The sequence below is a fragment of the Balaenoptera ricei genome, chromosome 2 (genome assembly GCF_028023285.1).
Source record: "Balaenoptera ricei isolate mBalRic1 chromosome 2, mBalRic1.hap2, whole genome shotgun sequence".
Taxonomy (NCBI): Eukaryota; Metazoa; Chordata; class Mammalia; order Artiodactyla; family Balaenopteridae; genus Balaenoptera; species Balaenoptera ricei.
The window spans coordinates 95,619,264-95,634,940 of record NC_082640.1 but is presented as its reverse complement, the minus strand read 5'-3'; the positions used below and the strand labels follow the sequence as shown (position 1 = coordinate 95,634,940).

Genomic DNA, 15,677 nt, shown 5'->3' with positions numbered 1-15,677 from the left:
GATTTTGGCTATTTCAATCGGCAGTATATAATAAATTTACTTACAAGTTGATATGCATTCTTGACTTCTTGCAATCCTGTCCTTTATAGATTCTGAAGGTGTTTTCTTGCTACCATGAATGGTTGTTGTGGAGAGTTCGTTCAGCTTCCAGTGGGTCCAAAAGTCTTTTTTAGGTTTTAAACCTGTTGATACAAATATGTATATTTAGCCAAAGAAATTAGGATTTTAAAAACATCTTTTGTCAAAGCCTTTTTAGGAGCATTATGCATTTCATTCTCACAACACTCCTGTGAGGATTGTCAGTCTCAAGTTTCAAAAGAGGGAATCTCTACATAGAAATGTTAATGTCTTACCATATAAGACTGAGAATTAGAAAAGAGATAAGCTTGATACATACCTTTCTAACTCATAGACATAAGCTAAGTTCATAAACGGACATAAGGGGAGATTAATATTGTGAAAACTTGGAAAGGACCTAAATATCCAACAGTACATCCATACAGTGGATCATGAAGTATCCATTAAAAGTTACCTTGTAAGTATTTGTTAACATATAAAGGCAATCATAGTATGTTTTTATGTGAAGGACAATTTTACCGTATGCATATGTGTGACTATCGCTTAAATATTAACATGATTTCCTCTCAGCATAGGTGATTATTGTTTTAAAAATTTCCCTATCTGTAGCTCCTATTATTTTTAAAATAACGTTTATGAATCAATTATAGTACCCTAAAAGAAATAAAAATAAATTCCATTTAAAAAGTTCCATTTTTGTTCCAAAAGCTGTATAGGGTTGAATAATTGATTTAACCACACTAAACATTTATATTCTCAGCAATAAAAATGAGAACAATATAAATTCCTTTGTGTACTCCATATGTTTATTCTGATGGTTGAGACAGTATATGTTAAAGTGTTCAGTAAATGGGAAATATGAGCTAATATTATCATTATTAATATACATTGATATACTCATAAACATAGCCAGTATTTTCTCAGTAGTGAGTATTCAATGAGGATTATTTGCTATATTTTGATATCAAATTGGAATTTTCTAAGTGTTTTTAGATTTGGTTATCGTCTATTTCACATTAGTTGCCACTAGATAAAATATTCAGAAGCCTGAAGTGTTGCTCATTTGAATGTTTCTCAATAGATTGTCTATGTTTTAAAATATATAGTGTATTCGTGGAAAATCTGGGGTATAGTAAGGCTAACAGATCAGGAGATTAAAAGACAGTTTTTTTTATTGAGAGGGGGATCAGTGTCAGAGTAGGAAGACATGGAGCTCACTTCCCCTCACAAACACATCAAAAATACATCTACATGTGGAAGATTACTCAAAGAAAACTAATTGGAAACCGGCCGAGTATCTCCTATAAAACCAAAACTGCAAGGAAGATCTCCACGTAACTGGGTAGACTTGGTGGGGGGAAAAGGCATCGGGTTGGGACCAGCACCCCTGGAGGGGTCTGTAAGGAAGAGAAGGTCCACACAGGTGGACCCTTGCCCTGGGGAGCCCCCATGCCTGTTGGGAAATCCACTGAGACAGAAGAGCTGGAGAAGCCTAGACTCTAATTGTGAGGAGTGCGCGTGTGCTGGCTTGCCAACAATCAGAGCAGAGAGAGACTTGCACTGATGGCTGCCCCTTGTCACACTTCCCAATTTGAAGGGGCAAATGCCCAGTGCCCCTCACTCCACACTACAGCCTGGCAGGAGATCAGGGGAAAGATTCGGTCTACCTGATAGAAGTGGGATTGCTGAATCACACGGGAGTTCTATTTTCAATTTTTTGAGGGACTTCCATACTGTTTTCCATAGTGGCTGCACCAATTTACATTCCCACCAACAGTGCACAAGGGTTCTCTTTTCTCTACATCCTTGCCAACATTTTTTATTTGTAGTCGCTTTGATAATAGCCATTCTAACAGATGTGAGGTGATATCTCATTGTGGTTTTGACTAGCATTTCCCCGGTGATTAGTGATGTTGAACATCCTTTCATGTACCTGTTGGACATCTGTATGTCTTCTTTGGAAAAATATCTATTCGGTTCCTCTGCCTATTTTTAAAATCAGATTGTTTCCTTTTTGCTATTGAACTGAGTTCCTTTTATCTTTTGGATATTAACCTCTTATCAGATATGATTTGCAAGTATATTCCGTAAGTTGTCTTTTCATTTTGTTGTTTTCTACTATGCAAAAGCTCTTTAGTTTGATATAGTCCCACTTACTAATTTTTGCTTTTGTTGCTTGTGCTTTTGATACCATACCCAAAAAATTGTTGCCAAGACATATGTCAAGGAGATTTTCCACTATGTTTTCTTCTTAAGAGTTTTATGGTTTCAGTTCTTTCCTCCATTTCAAGTTAATTTTTGTGAGTGGTATAAGATAGGAGTCCAATTTCATTATTCTACCTGTGGTGATCCAGTTCTCCCAACACCATTTATTGAAGAGACTATCCTTTTCCCATCGAGTATTCTTGGCTCCCTTGTCAAATATTACTTGACTGTGTTTGTGAGGGTTTATTTCTGGGCTCTCAATTTTGTTCCATTGGCCTATGTTGTCTTCTTTCCTATAGTTTCCATGTCTTGCTCAAATTACATATCTGATCATACATATTATCTATCCATCTTTTCCACTAGAGCATTTACTACATTAATCATAGTTACTTAAAATTTCCTGTCTGATATTCTAATATCTGTGTCATATCTAAAACTGGTTCTGATGATTTCTTTGTCTCTTGATAGTGTGTTTATTTTTTCCATTGCTTTTTTGTAGACTTCATAATTTTTGTTGAAAGTCAGACATATTGTGTAATGCAGTAAAGATGAAGTAAATAGCTTTCAGGCCTTGAAATGGGCTTTTTGTTTTTCTGTTTGGCCTTAAGCATGGGTAATTAAGTCAGTCTGGAAGGGAACTGAGAGTTGGGCTGTGTTTGGGTTTTGTTGTTACTATGATTACCTTTAGTACTCTACATGCTTCAAATTCCTCTTACGATGTAAACTGCCTTGCCAGAGGTTTTTGTTTTCTGTTAGTTTACTTCCACATCAGCATCTGCTCCACTCTTAGTTTTAGATCTTTTGTGTCTCCTCAGAAATGCTCTTTTCCACACTTGTGCCCCTCTCCCAGCAGTAGACTGCTGTTACCTGTCAGTTGATGTTTGTTAGCCTGGTAGTGGTAGGTATTCTCTGTTCTGAATCAGCATCAGCGTTGGGTTTTGTTCCTGGGTCTTGGGATAGGGTCTTCTCAGTAATCCAGCCTTGCCCCAGCTGTAGCAAACTTGTTCTTGGCCCAGTGTGTATTCCTGGCCTCTGGTGTAGAGGTAGTTTTCTCTGTTTCCCAGGTGAGTTGTGTCTCCACTTCTTCCCTAAGGGAAACTGCATTTGTTGCCCTTCCTCCTCCCCAACCTTTCCCCCTCCTCCTGCTGTGGCTTAAAGCTTGTTGTTGTTGTTAACATAGAGGAGATAGAAGGGTCCAGGCAAGGCTTTATGCCTTTTTTTGCAGTGTCTTCTATTACATTCCCCCAGGCTTTCTCAAGACTGTTATTCCACCCTCAATATTTCTTGTAAGATGTGTGGAGAGAAGCTTGTAAGTGAGGGCAACTTCTCCCTCGTTTTATGTAGCTACTAAGGGTTCTATATTCTCACACTAGACCATACTCAGCTTTAAGCAATTCATTAAAAATTTTGGCTAAGGGAATTCCCTGGTGGTCCAGCGGTTGAGACTCCGTGCTTCCACTTCAGGGGGCTAGGGTTCAATCCCTGGTCGGGGAACTGAGATCCTGCAAACCACGTGGTGCAGACAAAAAAAAAATTTTTTTTGGTTGAATTCTTCTTACTGGCTTTTATGGTATCTGGCTGCATCTGCCCCCGATGAGCAAGTGCTTGCATCTGGTCTCTCCTTGGAGGCACCCTTCTTTAGATTTTGGGTTGACTGCTCTGTAATCTCTGATGGGTTCAAGGAAAGTTTTGAATTTGCAGACAGTCCAGTGTTTTTTGGTGGAAGGGTGGAAGTAATATCATTTTAGTTTTCTACATCCTAAGCAGAAGCCAGAAGTCATGGCACAAATTTTAATCTTGCTCATTGTAAGGCTGCCATGTGGGATTCAGTCATAAGGCTTGTGCCAAAATCTAGCCAATCATACAAAATCTTAATGTGTCTCTACTCTAGAGAAGTAGCCTCCAAAGTCTTCCACATCCTAATCTTCCCAAATTGTGAATATGTTATGTTACATGGCAAAGGGGAATGAAGGGAGCAGATGGAATTAAGTTTCTAAATTGGCTAACCTTAAAATAGGGTAAGTATGCAGGCTTGTCCAGGTGAGCCCAATGTAATCAGAAGGGTCCTTAAATATGGAAAAGGAAGGTAGAGGAGTCAGTATCAGAGTGATGCAATATGAGAAAGACTAACTATCCATTGCTGACTTTGATAATGAAAGAGGGCCATGAGGCAAAGAATGAAAACAGCTGCAGAAAAGTTGCAAAGAAACAGATTCTCCCCTAGAACCTCTAGAAGAACACAGCCCTGCCAAACATCTTCATTTTAGCCTAGTGAAACTCATTTTGGACTTCTGATTTCCAGAACTATAACACATTTATGTTGTTTTAAACTAAGTAGTAATTTTCTATAGTAGCAATAGGAAACTAACACAGTCTCTGGTGCTCTAAGAATTGTGTATAAGGAACTCTGGTAACAAAAATTTTGTTTGTGAAAAACGAACCAAAAATGAAAGCCAAATGACAATGTAAGAAATCAAACTGAATATAATGTAAATAACCTAATAAAGTGATTACTTCATCCTGATAAAAAGGAATTGTTTTTAATAAGGAGAAATTGAATCAAGTATTTTAGATCTACGCTATAAACATCTCCTCAACAAAGAAATAAGAAAAACATGTCTTATAAAATTCTTTCAACATGTGCTCTAGCCAATACAAAATAATTAATCACAACTGAGAGATGAAATCTTACTAAAAGTTGAAAAGGTCGTTTATGAGCACAGACTCAGAAAACATGTGACTCTTGATAGGTATGCAATGTGAGAAATGCATTGCGAGAGAAATCTGTACAAACATATTCATGATTAAATAAACCACAGAGGCTCTAGTGCAGCTACCACTACTGCCTTTGTTTTCAACTTAAATTTTTATCGATGCATAAAAATTAAAATGAACAATCATGTACAGCTCAATGAATCTTCACAAATTTAATATATGGTGTCCATGTTACCAGCCCTCAGAAACAAAATATTCAGCACTCCAGGTGCCCTCCTTTCTAGCCAGGACCAATTCCCAAGAATAAACATTATCTTTACTTCTAAAATTATAGATTAGTTTTGCCAGATTTTGAACTTTGTATCAGTGGACTCATACAGGATCTACTCTTTTGTGTCTGGCTTTTTTCCCCCCTCAACCTTGTTTCTGTGATTTGTTCATACTATTGTATATAATTATAGTGTGTTCATTCTCATTGCTGGTAGTATTTCATTATATAAATATTCCACAGTTTATCTAAATTTCATATTATTGATGGGCATTTGGACAGTTTGTTTTGATTATTATATAAATAGTGCTGCTAAGAACATTTTGTGCTTTTGGTGTACAGAAATATGTACATTTCTGTAGGTTATGTACCTAGGAGTCATAGATATGCTGGTCCAAACTCGCACATGTTCAGCTTTAGTAGATATTGATTGTACACTCCCACCAGCATGGCTGCCTTTTATTTTAAGAAAATGCAGGTTTGAATTTTTTTAACTCTGTTTGAGGTAAGTGTAGATTTACATGCACTTGCAAGAAATAATACAGAGAGATCCCCATACCCTCTATTTAGTTTCCCACAATGGTAACTAACACCTTGTAAAACTATAATACTGTATCACAACCAGGATATAGACAATGATATAGTCAGGATATGGAACGGTTCCATCACAAGGATTCCTCGAGTTTCCCATTTTAGCCACACCTACCCTCCACTTTAAACCATTTTTTCTGCCTGATGTGAAGTTAATAGGCGAGGAAACAATAGATGATCCTTTTGTTACAGAAACGTTTTCTACTAAGGTGAAGTAGCCCACAGAGAATTATTGAAACAAGTGTTCAACAGGGATGACTAGCCTATGTTGGAAGGATATGCATTCATAAACAGCCGTATGCAGACTAGAAGTGAGCAATGAAGTTTACTAAAGATAGACCAATTTTGTGCCTGTGTAGATGGTTTTATAATAAAACTGAGATCATTCCACCTTTTGTGAATCCTAGGGTGTTAATCAAGTACGTGTTTTAGCATATGAATAATAAAGCCCAACTAGTTGCTGGGAAACACTGGGAGGATTAGGGAGGGCTTGCTTCCTCTAAGTCTTCAGAAAAAATTTCCCTTTTCCTTCTCTGCAACAGTTTTTCATAAATTAAATACTGGTGTTTTTATTTTATTCACCTCAGGGGGCAATAATCCATTATTCATAAGAGTTCAGACACTGGAGTCTGACAGGCTTAAGCTGAAATCCTGGTTCTGTTACTTAGTAGTAACTGTGGACAAATTCTCTTAACCTTGGTTTTCCCTTTTGTAAAGGAATAATAGCATATTGTTATAATAAGGATTTTTGAGGCTTAAGTGGGATTTTTTATGTAAAATGTGGATTTCTCTTGCTCAGCTTGCTGTTGACTTTGCTGTGGATTTAACCCTCTTTCTCTAGGTACAAATGGAGACCACTTGTCATGTCTAGATTCTTGCCCAAGTCTGAGTCCAGCATCCATTCATCTAGCATAGTTCTGCTGTTCCTTCAATGTCTACTTATATTCTTGAGTCAGGCTATGAAGTTTACCTTAATTATCACTGTACTTTTTCTTCCTTTGCTTTCAAATGCTTTTAGTGTTTACTATTTCTTTCTTGTAATTCTCCTATAGTGTAGACACCATTTAGGGCACAGTCATCTCCTTGTTATATTTTAAAATAATCACTAAAAATTTGAGATTTTGTTATAAAAAATGCAAATGTTGACGAATATTACATCTCAAACTTAAATCCTGATTCCATAAAATCCTGCCACCACAACCTTCTCTTACAGTCTTCACCATTTCAGTAGTTGTCTAGTTGCTCAGGCTAAAATTCTTGGCATCATCCACGACTCTTTTATTTGTTCCACTTTCAACTTCTATATATCAATAAATCCAATGGACTCTGCCAGCAGACTTATCTAATATAACTTGCCAGCTCCTCATCCTTTAACCAACTTGTTCTAACCAATCACCATGTCTCACTTTTATTACTGCAGTATCTCCAACTGCATTCCTGATTCCACCCTTGTCCCCTCTATGGTCTCTTGTTCTCCCAAAAGCTAGAGTGATCCCTTATAAACATATTTTAGGTTACAAGTATTATTTGCTTAAAATCATCCAGTGCTTTTCCATTTCACTCATAATGAAACAGTCCTTATAACTGCCTATAAATTATGAGATGCCCTAACCTACAGACATATCTCTGACCTCATCTTTCTACTTTTCAATTCCTTTCTCATTTTACCTCAGCTACATTGGCTTCCTTGCTGCATTGCAAATATGCTAATCTTCTACCTGCATCATGGCCTTTTCATATGCTGTTCCTTCTACCTGAAAAGTTTTCATTCCAGATATCGACATAGTTCATTCTCTCACTTCCTTTGAGTCTCTGATCAATATTACCTTCTCATAAGGTATTCTGAGGTAACCCAATATGAAATAACACCAGTTTCAGTGGATGTGTTTATAAACACACATTATAAGACTCTAAAAGGTGGAGACAAGAAGGCAGACTAACTAGGAACCTCAGGACCCAAGGTACAACACAACAGTGAAGTCCTTGGGTTTTCTTTTTGACTCATATTTCAAACTGGGTGCTAGAGAAACCAGAATCCAGAAATGGTAACAGGCAAAGATAAAAGAAGTCTCAAGAAAATCCTCCTCTCTCTAGCCCAAGGACCAGGAAAAGGGCTGCCTAGTAGGACAGAAAACTTTTAGACAATGACTGCTTACTCCAGCCAAACACAACAGGAAAATCTGCTGCTCCAAATCCACCACTGCCAGAAAAGGGTGGTTGGAGAGCCTCAGCTTCCACTCTCACTAAGGTAGTATCAGAGGAGGCTGAGCAGAGACCGAAGACTTTTATTCCCACAGGACTGGAATGAGGGGCACTTTCCTCTCCCTATGGAAAGTGGTGTCAGAGGAGGCCTAGTGGAGACTGTGACCACTGCCCAGATATAACAAGGCTACCCTCCCCCTTATAGTGTCAGTGGAAGCCACTTGGGGAGCAGTAACAAGGCAACCCTGTCCCTAAAAGCCAGGGTGGTATCAGTAGAGGTCTGCTGGGAGCTGTAACAAACCCTCCTCCCACCGCTATGTCAAAAGAGACCAAGTGGGTAACCTGGACTTTCATTCCCCACCTGACAGTGCCCTTCTCCCCCAACTAGAGCAGTGTCAGAGGAGGCCTGTTGAAACACAAAATTTAGATAAGATTCAGAGTCTTATAATACCCAAAATGTCCAGGTTTTAATTGTCATATAAAAAAACTAGGAAACTCAACTTGAATGAGAAAAGACAATTGCCAGCATCTAGATGACACAGATGTTAGAATCACCTGACAAGGATTTTTCAAGCAGTTATCATAAAAATGCTTAAACAATAATGAACACACTTGAAACAAATGAGAGAACAAATTCTCAGTGAAGAAACAGAAGATATAAAAAAGAACCAAATGTAACTTTTATAACTGAAATGCACAATAACCAAATTTTTAAAAAAAATCAAGAATGGGTTTAACAGCAGAATGGAGGGGACAGAAGAAAGAATTAGTAAACTGGAAAATAGAATAATAGAAATTGCTGAATTTTCAACCTTCAGATTAATTCTACCAGTCATAGCCTATAAAACTTCCTGAACAAGAAAATTTTTGTTTACTTCAGTTAAAACTATCCATTCTGATATTTAAATAGGATAAGGTATTTATATTAGTGTTCTTGCCTTTACTTCAGGCAGTTTGCATGTGGAATGCTTTGAAGACCCATAAGAAGAGGGTGAAGTAGACACCCCCCACTGGATTTACCAGAGGACTTTAAAACCTTTCCTTATAAATCTCCTAGCTCATTGCTATTGCTCATCTAAATATGTTATATACATTCTTCTTTAATTACATAATAGAAACTAGTTAAAAGCATAAGAATCATAAAAGAAATATGAAAACTATATTTGCAGATGATATGCATAGAAAACCCTAGACAATCAATAGTCAATCAAGACCCTAACTTGAATAAAAGGATTAAGTAAGACAGTGACTTATAAAATTTCACACAGAAATCAATATGAATTTTCGGGAGACACAATTCATTCTACAACAGGTCTGTAGGAAAGTTGTTCTGTTCTTCACATTTTTTTTCTTATAGTATTTTTGTATGAATGCTGTGCTCATTCTCTTTTTGCTTCTTATATTTGAATTAGTTGGATTTTTCTCTATAATTAGGAGACTCCTGTCCTATGTGTATTGATGGAGGTGGGTGGTCCTCAGGGTTGTTTTCTAGCATGTACCTCCCAAGGACTCCCTCCTTAAAATATGAAACATTTTCTTAAAGAAATGGTTTGGTTACTAAGAATTGACACAAAACAGTTCTAAAAAATTAGTCAAAATTTGGACAGATTTATAAGAAGGACTTGAAAACAGTCAATAGCTTCTGGTAGTCCATAATAGTATAGTTGTCTTAGGAAACAATGTTGGGGAGGTCCTTCCAGGAATATGAAACAATAGCTTAGTTTTAAACCCAAGTGCCTAAATCTCTAGCTAAGTACTCTAGGATGGAATCTTACTTTCCTTCAGCCTTTGAGTCCTACCACTCCTACCTACACACACACACACACCATGATTCAAAAAATAAGTTTTCCTTGATTAATGATTTTATGTTCTACAAGGAACTCAATTAGCTCTAGAATTTACCCAATATTATTTGCTATAAAAATGCCAGCAGTGTTCCAAAAGCAGCTTAAAATATTTCTCTTACAAATATAAAATATATATGGTATGGTTTTCTTTCTGTGGCAATTTGGGTTTCTACATAATTCCACTGCCTGTAAAATTATTTGGCTTTCTAAAGTAAACAATTGATTAATTTTAGTATAACAGAATTTTCAGAATAAAATAAATAATCATTATTATTTTGAAACACAGACATCAATATGCTATGTTTTGTAAGGCAAAGAACTACAAATTTTTTTGACTGGGTAAACAAAACGCTGCAATTCAAAAGTTTTAGGTACCACAATAATGATCAATACTTAATGACATTCGTACCTGACAACCAGAGAAAAATGTTATTCCCTAGATCTTCTTTAAATTCATCATTAAAGAAATCACTGGATTCTGGAAATGCTTCCTGGAATGTTGCATAGATAGCTTGTGCCAAACAATCAGGATACACCTACCAAAAACAGAGTCATATTAAAATAATTCCATATTTCATTTAACATATCTCAACTATCAAAGAAATTACTAAATTTGTGAAATATACGTGCCCCTTTTTTCTTATAGCTTGCTTTTGGCCATTTAGCACTTCTTTGCACTTCTAACTGAGGAATATGAACAAAGAAGAGTTGAAAATAAAGTCAGTCAATTTGGCTATTTGTTAGCATTTTGGGAAAAATAATTTAATTTGGATAAAGGATGAAGTTACAATTAAGATAAGATACTTTAATGATTCTACATTTATTTCATTTAACCTTGCGATTGATACCCTCTTTCAGAAAAAGAATACTGTCTTTCAGGTCATTATAATAAAAAGCATATATATATATATATATTTTAATTGAAATATATTTGACATGTAATACTATGTAAGTTTAAGGTGTACAACATGTTGATACATTTGTTTACTGCAATATGATTACCACCATAGCATTAGCTAACACCTCTATCACGTCACACAATTATCACTTTGAGTGTGTGGTGAAAATTAAGAGCATGTTTTTAAATAATTGAAGCCTGTTTAGGTGAGTTAATATATTATAACCACGACTGTAAAATCATGATCAGATTTTATATTTGTATCATACAAACAGATGGTACTACCAGTATTCTATTAGACTTAAATTCGCTTGACTACTAAGTTTCTCTCGGGGACTGACTAAACACAGGAAGATACCAGATTTTTATAGTAAAGATTTAAAATATTTTATCTACTATTTTGGAAGGCTGGCAGACACCAGAAACTAGAAGAGGCAAGGAATGGCTTCTCCCCTAGGGCCTCTTAAAGAAACTAGCCCTGTTGATACCTTGATTTTAGTCCTATAAGACTCATTTTGGACTTCTGACCTATATAACTGTAAGACAATGAATTTCTGTTGTTTTAAGCCACTAACTTTGTGATAATTTTTACATCAGCAATAGGAAACTAATATAGTCGCCTAATCCAGTAGTGCTAAAATCTGCTGGTAATGGATGGTATTCTTTGAAGAACTCCATAAGTTTTTTTGGGTAGGGGAGAAGAGGAGAGGGAAGAATGCTTTAAAATACTGATATATTTAATTTTACTGAATGAACCATGAACATTTTTACTACCAGAAAAATCACATATTATAATTGTGGTATATAAAATCACACTAATAATCAAAATTTAAAAGTTGAACAAGGTAAGTAAGAGGAACTTTTAAAAGTTTTCTGTGAATATCTCACCTTCAGGAGATTAGGGGAAAAAGAGATCAAGTGTCAAATGATGTTGGGAAAATTTCTGAAGGAATATCATTGTATGATACTGGAAGAAACTGAAGCAAAAGCTATACTAAATATGTTCAGATTCAGTTAATTTGTACTGAATAGTGAGACCTGAAGCTAATTTTTTGATTCTTAAATATTAATAGTTTTCTCTTTCTGTGGTAAGATAAATCAGATGAGCCAATAGTAACAAAACACCTTCTTATTTGAATGAGTTAAAAATAATAGAAATTGGTCAATGAGAGTTGAGGCTCCATTTCTACTTATAGAGCTGTGGAGGTAATATACCTGTAGGGAGATGGCGTGGTTCTCAAGCACTGAGACAGGGAGAGGGAACATTATAAAATGACTGAACAAAGGTCAAGGGGTCAAATTATTACAGTGTACATGTTATTTGTTCTCAAGTGAGGCTTTGAATCTTGGTTAAACAACTTCTAATTTCTCCTTGGAAAAAGCCACTGAAAATAGGGACTTAGAAAAAAAATCAAGTCATGATTTGAGAAGGGTTATAAATACAATATCTACCAAAAGGCACATCCATCCCAAGGGAGAACATTTGGACCATAAATGTAAGACCAGAAATTACAGAATAAGGGATATGCAATGGTGCCACTACCTCCTTTGTTCACATTAAATAGGTCTTTTATTCTTTTCTTAAGAGCCCTGTGTTAAAGCATGCTTGATTTCATCAAGCCACATGTATAGGCTAGAAACACCACAAAGGGATAGACTAGGTGAAAGCCTATGGATAGGAGAAACAGCTGGTTTTGTCATCTCTAGACAATTTAATGACCAAAAATCCCAACCATTACCTATTATTTTCCTGCAAATAAGAAAAATAAATTTAATATTAGCAGAGAAAATCTTAGTCTATCTTTCAGAACATTAGTGTTCTATAAACAATTTATGAATCATGGATCAACCTCTTCATCTGATGGACAACCAGCTGTGGAACTGAGAGACTGAATGTCTTGCCAAGATCACCTGGGTAATTACGAGCAGATTCCAGATGTGAAGCCAAGTCTCCTTATGCCCAGTCCACTACTGATTTCCTTCTACAATACTGTATGTATATGTTTGTGAGATAGTCAAGACTGAGCATAAATATTCGGCAATTTAAGTTCGTTTATGTTTTCATCATGAAGGACATTTATTTTTATTTTAGGTTTTACCCATGAAAACATTGACTGACTCAAAAATACTTCTGTATTTCTGATTTACAGATGTCAGTACAACAAAGTATTTGAATGTGGCTTCTGCTTTGAAATGCTAGATGTTTACATTTTAAAATACTCAGTGAAATTCCTACATGTCTTTATTTCAGATTACTCAAGAACATAAATTATTTTAACCAAATTATTTTACTATAACAGACATAGTAAAACATTTGATTCATAAATTCGTCCATTGTTCTTTACTGTAACATGTGCTTAGTACTTAGGCATAACACAAGAAGTTAAGTCCTCTTAGATCGAAAGATACTTTATAAAGTAAAAGAAAAATGATAATTTTTTAGGTAAAAAACCAAGACTGTACATAGAACAAGTCAATAGTTTTCAAATTATTAATATGCAAACAAATACATATACCACACTGAGGAGATTCTGTAAGGCTTTTAGTCAGTAGAATACAATATTCTGGGGTGGAAGGGCATGACTTTTTAAATATTATCATTATTAACTCTACTTTAGGCAATTTTGCTTGCAAAGTAACAAAATATGTTCTCATATGTGTTTAAATAAAATAACTATTTTTATATTTCACTTGCTATAAAAATAATTAGCATAATTAGTTAATTTCTATATTTACCTGAAAGAATGCATCCTTTCGACTTAGAGGTATGCTCATGAAAAGTGACACATAACTTTCTGAAATTCTATCAAACAAGGAATCTTGACTTTCTCTGTCAGGCTTAAAAAATAAAACACACATGGAATTAAAATCATTAATACTACAATTTAAAATTAGAATCTGTTTACATAATGTCAGTAACTCTATCTTCTTAAAGGGCAGATCAGTTGCTATAGTGGAATGAGCATGGGTTTTTGGCATCATGCAGACCTGTATTTGAATGCTGGCTCCATTATTCATTAGCTGCACTATCCCAGGCAAGTTAATTAAGTCCTAGTTTCCTTATCTGCCAAATATAGATAATATCACATACCTTAAAGTATTATCTTAAAATTAAATAGGGACAAGGATTATGTTTTGTTTGACTTTGTATTTCAAGCCCTCAGCACGGTGCCTGGCACACTGAAAGCACACCAACATTTGATGAATTAATGAAGGTTCTTGAATAGTAGTTGGCATGCACAAGGCAATCAATGGCATAGTTGCCTGCTATTATTCTATAACCATTCCATATTTTTCATAATCAGTAACTCAGTATAAAGTCAAAGCAATTACTGGAATGAGACAGCCATAGCCAGAACTAGTAAAATTGTGACATGAGAACTATACTAAAAACAAAGTAAGTAGAATTTCATAAGAAGGAAGAAATCTGTAGATAATAATAATGTCAATATTAAAGTCCTAAGGTAGCACCTTGAATTCTTGCTCTATTAAGCAATGAAGAGATAAATTAGAGTGCAAATCCATGAATTAAGCAATAAAGATGAATTAGAGTCCAAATTCATTTATGATGTCAACAGTAGAAGCACAAGCTGGAATTAATAGGTTTTGGTAATAAACATCAAAAATGATCAAATTTAGTGGCAGTTTTCTATGAAATTAGCATGCCATATGAGCTAGGATTCATAAATGCATAGATCTTAGACATAAAGTGGAAGTTAGATATCACCTAGGTTAAGCCCCTCTATTTTAATGACTGCATTGATGCCCAGAAAGATTAAGAGAATTATTTAAGGTTATACACAGTTAAGTAACTGAAAGCCAGACTAGAATCTAGGTCTCCTAACTCCCAATACAGCTTTTATGCTTGTTTAATAAGTTTATGGGAGGAGATAGTAGCAGAAATCATAATGATAATGTTAATAGTTAACAATTCTTGATCATTTATATAATGGGCAGTGGTTCTAAGACTTAGGGTTGTGTGAGAATTAAATGAGATAATATATAATTTACTAGTAAAGAAAGTTGGCATGTTTCAGTTACATGATCTACACTTAACACGTGTGATGAAATACCCAAACAGAAAGTTCCAGAACATGTCTTTGATTAATACAATTCAACCTAATGTCCACAACATATATACCTCCACAGGAAACTGAGTAGCAAAATGGTACAGTAAATTTTTATACATGTTTTGGTATGCTTGAAAAGAAAACGTATCCTACAGCTTTTGGATATTCAGGTTACTGATATGTTCATTAGATCTAGCTATTTAACATATGTTAAATCATACTTGCATTCCAGGAATAAATTTCATTGGTCAGATTGTATAACCCTTTTAATATACTGCTGAATTCAGTTTGCTAGTATTTTGTTGAAGATTTTTGCATCAATATCCATCAAAGAGGATATTGGTCTGTAGATGCTTTTTGTTGTAATATCTTTGGCTTTGGTATCAGGGTAATGCTGGTCTCATAAAATGAGCTAGAAACTATTCCCTTCTCTTCAATTTTTTGGGAGAGTTAGAGAAGGACTGGTGTTAATTCTTCTTTTAATGTTGGCAGAATTCATCAGTGAAGTCATCTAGTCCAGAACTTTTCTTTGTTGGGAGGTTTCTGATTACGGAAACCTGATTGAATCTCCTTACTAGTTATAGGTCTATTCAGATTGTCTATTTCTTCATTATTCCGTCTTGGAAAATTATATGTTTCTAGGAATTTGTCCATTTTATACAGGCTATCCAATTTGTTGTTATATGTTTGTTCACAGTACTCTAATAATCCTTGTTATTTCTTTGACAATAGTAATGTTTCCACTTTCATTTCTGACTTCAGTAATTTTTTTTTTTTTTTTTTTGGCTGCACTGAATGGCATA

The 15,677-nt window shown here is 35.2% G+C and overlaps 1 protein-coding gene across 2 annotated transcripts in view; it reads right to left on the bottom strand.

Annotated features, from left to right (window-relative positions):
* FAM227B (family with sequence similarity 227 member B) overlaps positions 1-15,677 on the bottom strand; it is a 290,963-nt gene that overhangs the window by 223,414 nt on the left and 51,872 nt on the right. For both annotated transcript variants that reach the window (XM_059913331.1, XM_059913330.1), the window contains exons 8-10: positions 13,541-13,642; positions 10,316-10,442; positions 45-182 (exon numbers count right to left, since the gene is read on the bottom strand). In XM_059913331.1, the coding sequence (XP_059769314.1) occupies positions 45-182; positions 10,316-10,442; positions 13,541-13,642 (367 nt within the window). The remainder of the gene's footprint in view (positions 1-44; positions 183-10,315; positions 10,443-13,540; positions 13,643-15,677) is intronic.